Source organism: Erpetoichthys calabaricus, chromosome 5 (genome assembly GCF_900747795.2).
Source record: "Erpetoichthys calabaricus chromosome 5, fErpCal1.3, whole genome shotgun sequence".
NCBI classification, from domain to species: Eukaryota; Metazoa; Chordata; class Cladistia; order Polypteriformes; family Polypteridae; genus Erpetoichthys; species Erpetoichthys calabaricus.
Genome location: NC_041398.2, coordinates 226,521,116 through 226,535,083, shown reverse-complemented (window position 1 = coordinate 226,535,083; position 13,968 = coordinate 226,521,116). Strand labels below are relative to the sequence as shown.

The 13,968-nt window shown below is 38.2% G+C and overlaps 1 protein-coding gene across 1 annotated transcript in view; it reads left to right on the top strand.

Annotated features, from left to right (window-relative positions):
- The first annotated feature begins 409 nt into the window (after positions 1 to 409).
- Positions 410 to 13,968, top strand: part of kcmf1 (potassium channel modulatory factor 1) — an 85,011-nt gene continuing 71,452 nt past the window's right edge. Inside the window, exon 1 of the mRNA XM_028802605.2 lies at positions 410 to 793. Within this exon, the coding sequence (XP_028658438.1) occupies positions 535 to 793 (259 nt within the window). The 5' untranslated portion in view covers positions 410 to 534. The remainder of the gene's footprint in view (positions 794 to 13,968) is intronic.

Sequence of the window (13,968 nt, the reverse complement as noted above, 5' to 3'; positions counted from 1 at the left end):
TAGAGACTCAAAATTTTTAAACAGCGGACTAAAGTCGCTTATGGGGCCCTTCTAGGATTAGGGGCCCTGAAGTTTAAACTTCATTAGTTTCGTAGTAGATCCACCCCTGACAATCATAATGAAATGTGTACTTCAGAAATCTCAGGATGTTTTTGTGAATAGTTAAGAAAGATTCCCTGAAAAAAAAATCAGCCATTGGGTACAAATTCAAAAGGACTATTGGAACTTCCCTTGCATTATCAGACAACCTTTTCTTAAAGTGAATTTGAAATAATGGCACATACACTGTGGAGCTCCAGAACTCCCAGAATCAGGATTTTTTTTAATCATCGTTAAACATTTGAAGGCACCCATAATATTTAAATCGCATGTATTCTTATTAACTATTACAGCTGCCGACTGTATTAATTTTGCCTGCACGCCACTTTACAATACCTGAGCGAATGGCATCCCGACCGGCGCGACGTCTCGGGAGGCGCTCGACCGCAGGAAATCGAGTCGATAAAGAAGCGTCGTCTGCGGAGCGGTCGGCCGATGTGCTGCAGTATGTGGCGACGCGCGCCCCCTAGTGTTCACTGTAACGCCCGCCACGGTGCCGTGTGTACTACGGCCGCGACAGACGGCGAGGGGGAGGCAGAGAGCTGGGAGCTCCGGATCCATCTTCATGAGCAGAGAGGCGAGAGAGAGCGAGTCCCGGCTTCACTTCTCCAAAGCGGCTGCGTCTTGCGTGATTCGTGCCAGGGAGCCCAAGGAGGGGGCTGTGTCAGCGTCTGTAGGATGTCCCGACATGAAGGTGAGGACGATAAACGCGGGCAACGGCGGGCGAAAGGGGAAGAGAAATCTGGGGAGCGCTTTAGTTTTGCACGGGTTGTTGGTGGTGGTGTTCGGGGGGCGTTGTTTTTATATTGAAATGCACTGGAAGGAGGGAGGCAAATGATGGCGGCAGCCACTTCTCATTGCACCCCCCCATCCTGGCAGAGCTGGAGGGGGGAGTTGAAACCCTGAACCGTGCCGGAGGAAGCGCAAGGACGGTAGGGTGCTGCCGGAACTCGAGTGCCCGGGACAGGCCGGGCCTTCGATTCGCTGTTCTTAGTGGAACACTTGGGTGGCCTCATAGTAAAATGATCACGTCCGTACCTCAAAGTTTCGGTACGAGAAGGAGGAAAGGGGCGATGAAAACTAGTTTGGTGTCTTTCCAGCCCCGCGGTTCTTCTGTAGTCTTCGGGCGCCGACTTGCCCCAATGTTGATTGCACTGTCATCAAGGTGGCCGTTGGGGAGGCTGAGGCCTGTCAGAGGCCTAACTGCCAACATGAGAGTTCGCGTCTAGCCAGTTTCCTGGTCTTCCAAACGGTAGAATTCTAGAAATTGTGAAAGAAAACCGAAGAGATTAATGGAGTGGAACCCTCGTGCAGGCGTGTTTGGAGAACGTTCGTTATTCCTGCGCTGCCTCAACCGGGAAGCGCTAGTCAACTAGGCCGTGTAGTTCTTTACGCAAATTCTACTTGGAAGTTGGTGGTCACTAGAATAGTTAACCTTTTAAAAAGTAAAATCGAGCCGCCGCCTTATACCAGATTGAAGTTATCAGAACGAACGAAGCTGTTGCTCTCCACGTTCAATTGGTTTAACATGACAGGGCTGCTGTCTGTCGGTCTCTCTTAACATTCCGCACCGTTCCGATATTGTTTCGTTATTTTATTTAATAAATACAGAAATTTAAAAAATGCTGGGATTTTGCATCTCCGTAGCGCAAATTTGGTGGCCTGTCATCCTAGTCACGTATCATTTGTCTGTGAAATATTCCTCTATTTGTACTTAAATAAGAGGTGTGTGTCCTTTGGGACAGCAGGCAAGGAGACGACAGTGGGGGCTGCCTTGTCACCTGTGAAGACTTGTAACGCCAAATGAGGGCAACTGTACCTAGCCATGTCTTTGTGTTAATGCTACTAGCCCTTCATTGTAGTCAGCTATAGCATGTAACAATTTTTTTTATATGTAAATATGATGTACATTTTGGGAAGGAATCTTTGTGTGATCATGCTTTCAAAGGTTCGCACTACAAGAAGACTCTCACAGGGCAAACCAGGTTACAGTAGCAAAAAAATCTGACAATGTTAGGAATGTAAAACCTGGGGTCTTTAGCATTATATCACACTAAATGATGGGTACTTCACCTAGCCATCCGTAGATATTTTTAATGTTAAGACAGTGAGTTCTGAAAACATGAAGGACATCTAAATCTTATTTATTTATTTATCTAGTTTGTACAATGCTATATACTGTGTACGCTGCCGTTCTTTATTATATTCTGTAAGTGCCTTGAGCATGGGAAAGGCACTATATAAGTAAAATGTATTATTATTATTATTGTAGTCTGATGGGACAGGTAAGAGTTGTAGTCCATTTGTACTTAAGTAAGGGAGGTGTGTCCTTTGGGACAGCAGGCAAGGAGATGGCAGTGGGGGCTGCCTTGTCACCTGTGATGACTTGTAACAGAAAATGAGGGCAACTCCACCTAAACATCACTTTTATGTACATGCATTAATATTAAATGTCCTTCTTTGTAGTCAGATTTGGCATGCAACATTATTTTTTTAAATATGATACAGATACACATTTAGAAAAATAATCTGTGTGTGATTGTGCTTTTAACAATATGCATGACAGCAGGACCCTTCCAGGGCAAATCAATTTAAATTCAAAATCTGACAATAGTGGTACATTTATAGTTGCTATAATAAGTTATTCACAAAAATTGGGTTTCTAAACTGCCATGTAAACCCGTTTTCCAGTTAGAGAAACTTGGTTAACAGACGTAGATTTCTCCACATGTAACCCAGTTATTTGGCTATGTAAACCCTTAGAGTTACAGCAAGGGATCTTTAACCTGTGGCATGTGTCTTAACTTTGCTTTCAGCAGCCACAGGTGGAAGTGTCCACAAGATACTTTTCCTGAGGCAAATGCTTCAGCAATAGCATTATTCCTTCTCCTAGTTGAAATAATCTGTCTCAGTATTTCAGAAATAGGTACATTTATGTTGAGGTGCTGAACATATAATGCTAAGCTCAGAGGCAGAATCTTGAGAGTGATAGGGTAACGGGTAAAAAGGAACATGCTTGAAGTGTTCAGATTACTTTTTAAAGTGACATCTAACCTAACACAATACTTATTTTAATGAAGTGTAAAGACCGGCATTATTACCCTAGCTGTAGTATGTGTAAGGCAGGAAGCACATGTACTTCTGTTCTGCTTCTTTGCAGAGTCTAGTCACACAGCCAAGCAGAAAACAGTGTGCTGCTTGCATTCTGGTGAGAGAATAATATTAATAAAGTGTCAGTTTAGTTTTAATCCAGCTGTTAAAGATATGTTGAAACAGTGTGATCGGGTGACACAGAGGCCAGTGTGCATATGTCGAGTCTTTGGGGCTCAGGTTTGAGGATGTGAAAAGGGGATGAAGGATAAAACATATTTATAAAACACAAAAAAATGATCAGAGGCGTCTTGTTTGTTTTTGGATTCATGGTAGCCGGTGATGACATTTAACTTTTAAAAAAAAAAAAAAAAAAAAAAAAAAATGTGCAGTTTAATAACGTAGGAGTGTTTTGCCAAAGGAGAACTCCAGAAAATTACATTTTTTGCACATGCAAATATGTATTTTTAATGAACCAGGTTCTGTTTTAACCAGGTTACTCATTTTATCCTGGTTATTTGTCTGTGCATGTACACACACCCAAAGTTAGCAACATAAAACCAAGGGATAGAAAGTTTTTAGTATTACATCACACCAAATGAGGGCCAATTCACCTAGCCATCCCCCGTATGTATTAATGTTAGATGGCCCTTCATTGTAGTCAAATGGGGCATTTAACATAGTGTTTTTTTAAGTATGATAACACCTTTTATTAGCTAACTAAAAAGATTACAATATGCAAGCTTTCGAGGCAACTCGGGCCCCTTCTTCAGGCAAGATTTTGTCATCTTTTTAGTAAGCCAATAAAAGGTGTCATTTTGCTTGGCTTTTCTCTACGTTCATAATGGCTAACATGGTAATAATAATAATAATAATACATTTTATTTATATAGCGCCTTTCCCATGCTCAAGGCACTTAAACAACACCCTAGTACTTTAAGTATGATACAAATCCATCCATCCATCGTCCAACCCGCTGAATCCGAACACAGGGTCACGGGGGTCTGCTAGAGCCAATCCCAGCCAGCACAGGGCACAAGGCAGGAATCAATCCCAGGCAGGGTGCCAACCCACCGCAGATGATATAAATATATATGTGAAAAATCTTTCTGTGGTTATGCTTTCAGCAGCATGCACTACTGCATGACTGTTACAGGGCAAACCAGGTTACAGTAAAAATCTGACAATGTCTGGATCATAAAATTAAGGGGATTGAAAGTCTTTAGTATTATATCACACCATGTTTTGTAGTGTAAATAAAATTACATAGCACTTTATTAGTCCCCAGGGGGAAATCTGGCTTTTTACAGGAGTTCAATAAAAGCAGTGTTTTTTTTTTTTTTTTTAACATCAGATTACGTAGCACAGCTTGAGTGGCTCTGTCACCTTCTCACTTTCATCATTTGGCCTCAAAATATCTGTCCATTTGTACTTAAGTAAGGGGTGTGTGTTCTTTAGGACAGTAGGCAAGGAGGCAGTAGGTGGGCTGCCTTGTCACCTGCGATAGCTTATAACAAAAGAGGGCTATTCCACTTTGCCTTACCCTTATGTATTAATGTTAGATGTCCTTCATTGTCAGATAGGGCATGTAGCAGTTTTTTTCCTAAATTTATATCGTGTTAAAATCTTTTTGTGGCTATACTTTCAACAGCCTGCATTACAGCAAGTAAATCAAGTTAAAGTGAAAATCTGACAATGTTATGAACGTAAAACCAGGGTGACTGAAAGTCTTTTATATTATTTCACACCAAATGAGTGCCACTTTGTTATTTAAATATTAATCAATGTTGGATGTCCATCACTGCAGTCAGAAGGAGCACGTAATTTCATTTTTTAAAATATGATATCCATTTAGGAAAAAAAAAACTTTTAGAAAACAGGGGGTTTTGATCTCTGAGATACTGGGTTAACATTTCTCAGCCCCTAACCAGGTTATGTGGCTATGTAAACCCTTAACCAGGTGTCAGTCAAGAATTTTGTAGTCTGGGCATGTCTGATAATGCCCTCATTATCCACACCGTGCCTTTGCAGAAAATGTACTCAAATTCTTTTATGGTAGATTTTTGTACACCAATCTGATCGGCGATCAGTCTGTACTCTCCACCACAACTATGTCCATAAAGAGCAATGTCGATTTGCATCTCTAAGGGCTGAGGTGCACGCATGTTCACTGGATTCAGACTCATCACATCACTTGCTGCATAATTTTACAAAGGTACTTGACATCCTAAAGATTTTACACCATTTATTATTGGCAAACTCTTTTTAAAACAACCCACCCGATACATTTTCTGATGCAAATGTTTGGGCAATAATATTATTCATTCTACTGGCTGAAATAATCTTTGTCAGTATCAAAAATATTTTAGGAATCGGTAAGTTTATGTGGATAAGCTGAATGTGCAGTGGTACACTCAGCAGGACAATCTTGGGAAACACTGGCTCTGTGCTTGTTTTCAAATTCATAGCAGCTAATATGACTCTTGACTTCCCCCCCCGCCCCCCCCCCTCTCTCTGTGGTTTAATGATGTCAGACAAGGGAATATTCCATAAGTGCACTCGTCTATGTAAACAGATTTTTAAGAAATTGAGCTTCCACCCTAACTTAGTTTATTCACCTTATCCTAATGTGTCAAAGAGAGAGGATGAGAAGCATTGTTCATACTGGTACTCAGTTTTATTTTGATTCTCTTGTTTGCTACTACTCCCAGCAAACTGAGAAAGGCATAACTGAGCCTACCTTGTTAAATAGCATTTTCATTCAGTGGACATCTTTTTAACAAGTGTTACTGGCCCAGCACATCACAGCTTAGAAAATCGTTCTAGCCTTCACAGAGTTGTAGAACATATAAAGTATATCATTACCCACATTAAAGGAGTGTAGGTTCCTAAGAAAAATAAAGGTTGCTCTGCCCTTTCTTATATAGCTCCTCTGTGTTACAAGACCTGTTCAGCCTATCATTGATCGGGACAACCAGAGTACTTGTAACAGTTCACCTCCTCCATTTCCACTCCCTAAATAGACTGGACATAATAGCACTGTTGGTACAGCAAAAGTCAATAAACAGTTCCTTGGTTTTGCTTATGTTAAGTTGTAGACAGTTCTGTTGGCACTAAGACACAAAGTTCTACACCTGACTCCTATACTTTGTCTCGTCCCCTTATCAGTACACCTTATTAGTGTAGATTCCTCAGAAAATTTCTGCAAGTGACATGACCTGGTGTTTAATTTATAGTTTGAGGTGCACAGAATGAAGAGAAAAGGTGACAGTACTGTTCATGTCTTGCTTCAGTGTTTCTTGCATCCGTATCGGAGAGACAGTCCTTGAATCTCACAAAATTTGGTCTGCCCGACAGATAGTCCATTGTCCAGCACACCATACGCTCATCCACCTACATATCCACTATAACGGGAATGGCTGGGTAGTATTAAAGGAGGTGTATGAATCAAAAAACAGATTTCTCACAATGATGCCAGCTTTCTCCAAGTGATGGTAAGCCTTGTGGAGCAAATAGATAATTGCATTGTAATACATTATCATACAATATGAAAGTCGAATAAAGTTAATTATGTTGTATGGGATGAGATGAAAAAGAGGTAATGAATGGGCTACTGCACTAGTACGCCAGCCTAGTTGCTGATCAAAGGTGTTAGCCTGAGAAATTGTGTTTCACACTAAAGTAGGACCTTTATATATCATTGTCATGGAAAATTAAAGTTAAATGGGGTAGGAGGGTGGAATCGTGGTGTGGTATACATCTAAGCTAGGAGAGCCATCTTAACTGTGAAACCAAGTTAATAATATCACACAGCACAAATTGCAAAAGATGTCTATGCAGAAAGAAATTAATACTGTACTTGCTTTCATATATTCACTTTAGTACGCATTGAATTTTCAAATGAACACTCATCAGTTGTTGTCAAAAGTATTTTCCATTTGCTGCCAGTAGTTTTTTTTGTGTGTTCCTGATTGGGAGCAAAGCTACATGGTAAACATCAGGTTTGTTTTATACTGTATGCCTTTCCATGCCACATTACCTGACGTGTACGCTTGCTTCTTTGTGCCACCTGTTCGGATTAGTTAACATTGTGAATGAACTGCTTTTTAGGGTGAGCCTTTTCCAAACTGAAAAGTGCTTTTGTGCTCACACTTCAGCTTGGGTTATGGTCCCCATGAAATTTTAACTTCAAGAACATATTAATAAATCACTTCATAGTCAAGCAAGACTTTTAAAATTGAACATAGTTAAAATCTTGTAAACTCGTTTGATAGTTCACTTTATTTAGCAAGCAGTTGTTTGAATTAGAAAAAAATGATTTGCAGTTAAACTTAAGTGTTCAAAGCTAACTTAAACTTTAATAAGTAATGTGGTATAAATATGTTTATTAAAGGTGGATTGCATACTTTTTAAGTCATGGCTCATAACACTAAGGCTGTTGTTTGTACATCAGACTGTTTTATAACTTTTGGTAGGATTTTTGTTGTTTGGTACTCTGGTTTTACTTACTCCCCAGAGGTGTGGATGTTAGTTGCGACTCTAAATTGGCTCCCCCCGAGTGAGTTGTGGGTGAGAGCCCTACAGTGGACCGTTGTCTTCTCTAGAATTGTTTCCAACCTTGCACCTGATGCTGCAGGATGTGCTCTGTCCACTCAGTACCTTGGACCGGACAAGCACATTAGGCAGGATGGGTCAATGTAATCTACATCCTAGTGCTATTAGCAGTACTTTGAATGACAGCATTACATTTTCAGGATTATTTTTTAATATTAAATGAATAATAAAAAATTTCAATGCAAGTCTCTCCACATTTTGAGCTCATTAAATATTTTTTTGGTGCAGCTTGCACAAATGTGTAAATTTTAGGGAGTGTAACAGCTTCTAGAAGAAGCAGAGTTTTTCTGTAGTGCATATAAATAGTTTTTAAGTTTTATATGGGTAGCTGTTATTATTGAAGTGAATCATGTACAAATATTGGATATATTAACTTTGTTTTATTAAAGTTCATACATCAAAAACTGTGACGATACCACCCGTGACAAACAAAATTCTGTCTATTTGAGGATACCCTGAGTTTGCACCCATTAAATACAGTTTTAGATCAGATAGAGTGTATTCAAATTAAATGGTTTTGGCACATGTGCAGGTATATGTTCTAGGGTATTGAATGGGGACAAATATTTTTTAACTGTTTTTCTATCAGAAGCTGTCCAAAATAAAGGCCTTGGAATTATTAGTACCACATAGTATTCAAATCTCTCTTTATAGAGTATATAAAAGGTACAACTTGGTGTGTTTCCTTAAACATAAAAGTAGATTTGAGTTCTTTACTATTAATATAATCTAGAGCAGGTGTCTTGTACTTGATTCATGGACAGTTGCCATGGCTCTAGGTGTTTTATTTCCTGACATAGCATTTTTTGTTCTTTTTACAGACCAGTTATTATGGGTAGTAGAATATATATTTGTGTCAGGTTTAATTCACTTATTTATTTAAGAATTAGAAAGAATTCTTAATTTTCCCCTGTAGTTTTTAACTTCTGCATTCAGAATCTTAACTATCAGATGCAGATAATAACAAAACTAATAATTAATGTACTATCATTTGCACCTGTGTGAGTTTATCATAAACTGAATAATACTGTATATTGGAATGTCACAAGAGGGAAACCTGACACAAACAGCTTTTTGCTGTGTGCTCAAAACACTCAGTTTTCAAAAAAAAAAGCAAAATCTAAACATTACAAATGTCTTTGGTGGCAGAATGTGAGTACAAACGTGCTATCTTTCTAAAGACATTTACTGAAGTGAAAACCTGCTGCCCCGTGGTTCTCTATTTCAGTACCACTCCTGCAAGACTTTTTAAGTGTGGACAGTGTTGGGTTGGAGCTCAAGATCGTTTGAAGTATATCTATGTTCATGGCAGTTATACTTAGTCAAGGAATATTTTTTTGTGCTAAATGTTTTGCCACGGTTGAAAGATTTTTTTTTTTGTATTTGACAGAGCCTGAACTTTTATAGAGTGATAATTGTGAGTAACATTGCATTTACAAACTGTGCCAGAAAATTTAAAGTAAAATCTCTATGCAAGCTACAATTTTTATTAGTTATATTCTGTTGGCTGAATTTTCACTACAGAAGGCTTGATTGATGATGAGTAAATTAGCTGATCATAAAAAATTATTTTTTTAGGATTTTATTTTCAAGGCCTTATGTTAATGTAGTCATTAATGCTCCTTTACTTGAGGTATTATGATAGTGTAGCTAGCCAGTGTCTTTTTTCCTTTTTTTTTTTGTGCTGCACAATTCCTTTAAACAGAGAGTAGTAAGGCACACTTTACCGGAGACCTTTTTATTTTGTCCTTTATTTAAAATGAATACAGCTTGTCTGAGTTTGGACAGAGTTTTGAGCAATTTCAAAATTAAAGGTAAAGATGAATTTGAAATTGCTGCTTAGTAAACAATAGGCTTGGTAGCATAGCAGTAAAATTTGTCTGCTTCACTTGTAAATTTACTAAGCATGTTAGCCTTGTGTCTTCTTGATAAACATGCTATGAACATTTGATAGATTTGTGGCTTTTTTAAAAGTTTTATTCTGTTTTATTTGAGTCTGTTATATTTTGGTCTGTTCAGGCTCTTATTGGATTAGCTCTCGGTCTCTGCTAAAGTAAAATATCGACGACAGAATGGCAAGCTTACGGCAATACTTCCTCACCGTCCTCATCAAGGCTACTCATTCGCAAAAGTAAACAGGTAAAGTTGGCACGCATGTTTGCCCACTCCACTCATTGGAAGAGGCAAGTGGGGGGCAATCCGATGCGTCTTTCAATTGTATGCTCCTATATCTCACTATATTCTCTCTCCATCATTGTTATGTGTGTGTTAATTGGAATTCATATATCCATTAATTATGGTGAAATTTGTTACATTATCGTTTTTGATGGATTATTGTATTGTCATCGATACTGAACATGTATGCAAAATTTGAAGAAACTCACTTCGCCAAAGTGGGTTTAAAATCAGTTGCAAGATTTGACCCAGACAAACGGACAGAGTCGTCACGTTAAATAAAGTTGTTTAAAAAGAAAACATTTATGAACGCTTTACTGTAATTTCACATATTCAATTGTTTATTTTTAGAACCACCCAAGTATTATTTTGAAGAAAGCATTTGGTAATGGTGTCATCATTCCATTTAGTTTCTGTTGTCCTTTATTGTACAGTTCATGAGTTAGTTATTTAAGTCCAACTAATAGTCTGATGGGCAGTTACAGTTTTTAATTGTAATGACTTTTAATGAAGGTTTTGTGAAATATGCCTGAAGGACATACCCTTTTTTGGAATCCTCCTTAGACCTTTAGATGACACAGGTAGCTGCAGTTGATGTCAGAAGTTTACATACACTTAGAGTGAATTCTTTAAAACTCACTTTATAAGCCCTCCACATATTTTATGCTAACAGACATTGAATTTGGCATATACTTAAAAACATCTACTGAGTTCGCTGTGTGCACTTTTTATTCACTATATCACAGTTCCAGTGGGTCACAAGTTGACATACACTTTGTTAGCTGTTTCCATTAGTCAAAATGGGGTTGCAGATATCTAATTAAAATCTTGTAGATGTTGAAGAATTTTAATTTTTCACAAGGAAAATGGGTATTACAATGAGAAATTTTAAAATGGCATCCTGAAATATATCATGATTTTATCAAATTAACACTAGAATTACTAGAGCCTACGAAAAAACTCGTAGATCCGTCCCACCTTAAATCGCTTCTTAAATCCGTTCGCAGCTCTCCACCAGCGTCTTCTGTCTTCTAAATGTGCAGATAAAGACAAGCTGCAAGCAGCTGGCTATTCCATCCCCCCACCGACTTAGAACATGCATGAACTTCTCCCAGCTCATGCCTTGATTGATTATATGGGATTGAAGTGTAGTTTTAGAGTGGAAATAATAGATCGTTATTTGGAACACACACATTTCATGTGTGTTCTGTTTCTATAGTAATCTGTGTAAACACATTTTTAAAACAAACGTTTTTCATATTCTAGTAGTAAATGACAAAATGTAGGCATAAACTATATAATGTATGAAGTTTGAAGTCCAAATATCAAAAACGCTTTCACAAAAGGAACAGATAGAACAACTGCGCTTTTATTCAAAAATATAACTGCAGGAAAAAAAGCCGCCTTAGCATGCGACATTGACACACATTTACTATGACTGCTGCCGTGGCGCAACAGTATCAGCTGCTGACTGGGAATCAAAAGGTCACAAGTTCAATCCTGCACGACTCCCTTTTGAGAAGTGAACTGCTCTTATTCTTACTATTTTAGAATAAAAACATACGTTTCATTTCAGTCTGTAACAGCCAGTGTAATTTATGATACTTGTAAAGGTTAGCTTTGTCTTTTTTTTATTTTTTATTATTCACTATTCCTTCTCTCAGTTGCGTTCAGGATCCCTCCCCTCCCCATCTGACACTACTGTTTTCACATAAAGACGCGCTATAGCTGTGCAGTGTATCACGATACATATTATCTCTGTTTCTTTTGTACTCCAGGACATGCAGAGGAAAGCATAGTAAAGAGCAGTGACTTCAGCGCTATATGCAATCATCAGACACTCTCCATCTGACACTGCTGTTTTCACATACAGACGTGCTATAATGCAATATTATTCTTTAAACGAACAGCGTCAGATCGGGTGTGAATTTATACTGGCGCTGCTAGAGTCAGATCAGAAGCTGAATAAGCTCCTGTTCTGACTCTAAGTAAAAAGCATGAATTAATCAACAGAAATAACCGCGATCGACATTTTAAACTTAACGATTTACAGTGCATACCAATTTATAAATTTTATGTCCGTTTGAGGTTAAAAAGAAAAAAAAAAAATAACATTTTCTCCCCAGCTGGGAATCGAACTCTAGTCTCTGAGGCACGGTAGGGTTGCTGCGCTCTGAGTCAGCAAATCTTAGCGTTATGCCACAGAAGGTGTTGTATCGTTCTTGAACCTTTTGTGAAAGTGTTTATTTGAGCTTTGGACTTCAGGCTTCACACATTCTATAGTTTATACCTACATTTGGTAACTTTTATTACTAAAATATGAAAAAGTTTCTGTTTTAACAATGTGTTTACACAGATTACTGTAGAAACGGAACACATGAAATGCATGTGTTCCAAATAACGATCTATTATTTCCACTCTAAAACTCCAGCAGTTCAGTTACTCCCAGATCATCAAACAAGGCATGAGCTGGGAAAATTTAGTGAACGTTCTGCAACAGTGGGGGATAGAATAGCCGGCTGCTTGCTGCTCGTCTTAATCGGCACATTTAGAAGACAAGACGCTGGCGGAGAGGTGAGAATGGTTTTAAGGTGGGCCAGATCTACGAGTTTTTTCGTAGACTCTGGTAATTGTAGTGTTAATGTTTTGTTAATTGTAAGATAGTGTTGGTGCTAATTACAGCATAGAATTCTTGTCTTTCTTAAAATGTCTTTCAAAACTGGTACAGGTTTGCATGACTAGTATTTTATTCTACTATTACTATTCTATTCTGTGAATTCAGAATTTGTTAGATTTTAGTCTGATACGTATTTTTCACCTGGAAGACAATCCTGTTTCGTTTCTGAGAGTTGTGGTAATATCTTTCTGTTGTTTCATACGCCACTTCTCATGTTTAGTTTTCTTTCAAGTGTTAATACTAGTACATGTCTGAAAATACTATTCAGAAATCAGTATATCATTGAGCATGCTGAAAATACCCAAACCATTACTACTAGGACATAAAAGCCCATGCACTGCATAAACAATCAGTCCCTCCAGGATTTTGCGGGCTTTTGTTGTGATTATTGCTGCCTAAAATGCCTGATTTTTGCCGCAGCTTTTTCAAAAAGTTGTGATGAAAGTTGCAGTGTTTTCAGGCTTTATTTTTTTCTATAACATTGCAAGAGAAAATGAATTTACAAAAATAGTTGCAACTGTTTTAGTTTTCTATGTAATCTTTCCAAAAAAGGCACAGAACATTGATATCAGCTGTCAGTGACAACAAATCTGTTCGAGTACTTTCTTAAAATAATAGACTTAATATAAATGAAATGTTGAAAAAAAAGTGCAACACCAAAAGTATATATCCTACATCCAAGTTCAGAACTTAACATTACCTGTAGGAGCAAAATACCACTGAACCTCTCTTAACATTGTTTTTACAACACACTATATAAAGTGTAAATCAAAAAAAAAATATCTTAGAAATTTGGTCTACAAACCAAAACAAGACCAAAAATACAGTATTAATTTATACTAACAGACATCCATAACAAAGCTGAACACTATGTTTCTGAGAACTCAAAACTCATGATACCATAATTCCTGAAGTCAGAAATGATGAGAGTCAGTCCTGAAAGCTGCCTCAATGTTCCCCATGTCTTCCTCTGAGTCTTCCTCACAATCTTTCTCCATCTCGTCCCTTTCAAAAGCCCTACTGGTAAGGTGTTGGTTGTGGTACCAGAAGATCAAGGCTTCAAGGTTGTTGTTAGTGATTGATCTTCTTTGGCTGGACAACACCAGCTTGTAAATGCTGTTGCTTCATTCATCATCTGCTGAGTTTATGATGACATCTTTGCATCTTTTGGCTAAGTTGCTGAGCACAGGTAGTCTCTCCTGTAGCCCATCCCAGAACACATCTAGATCAATCACTTCACACGCTGAAGCTCTGAATGCTGCTGGACCCAGGCAATTGAAGTAGGCCTCAAACTCATCTTGAGGGACAGCACT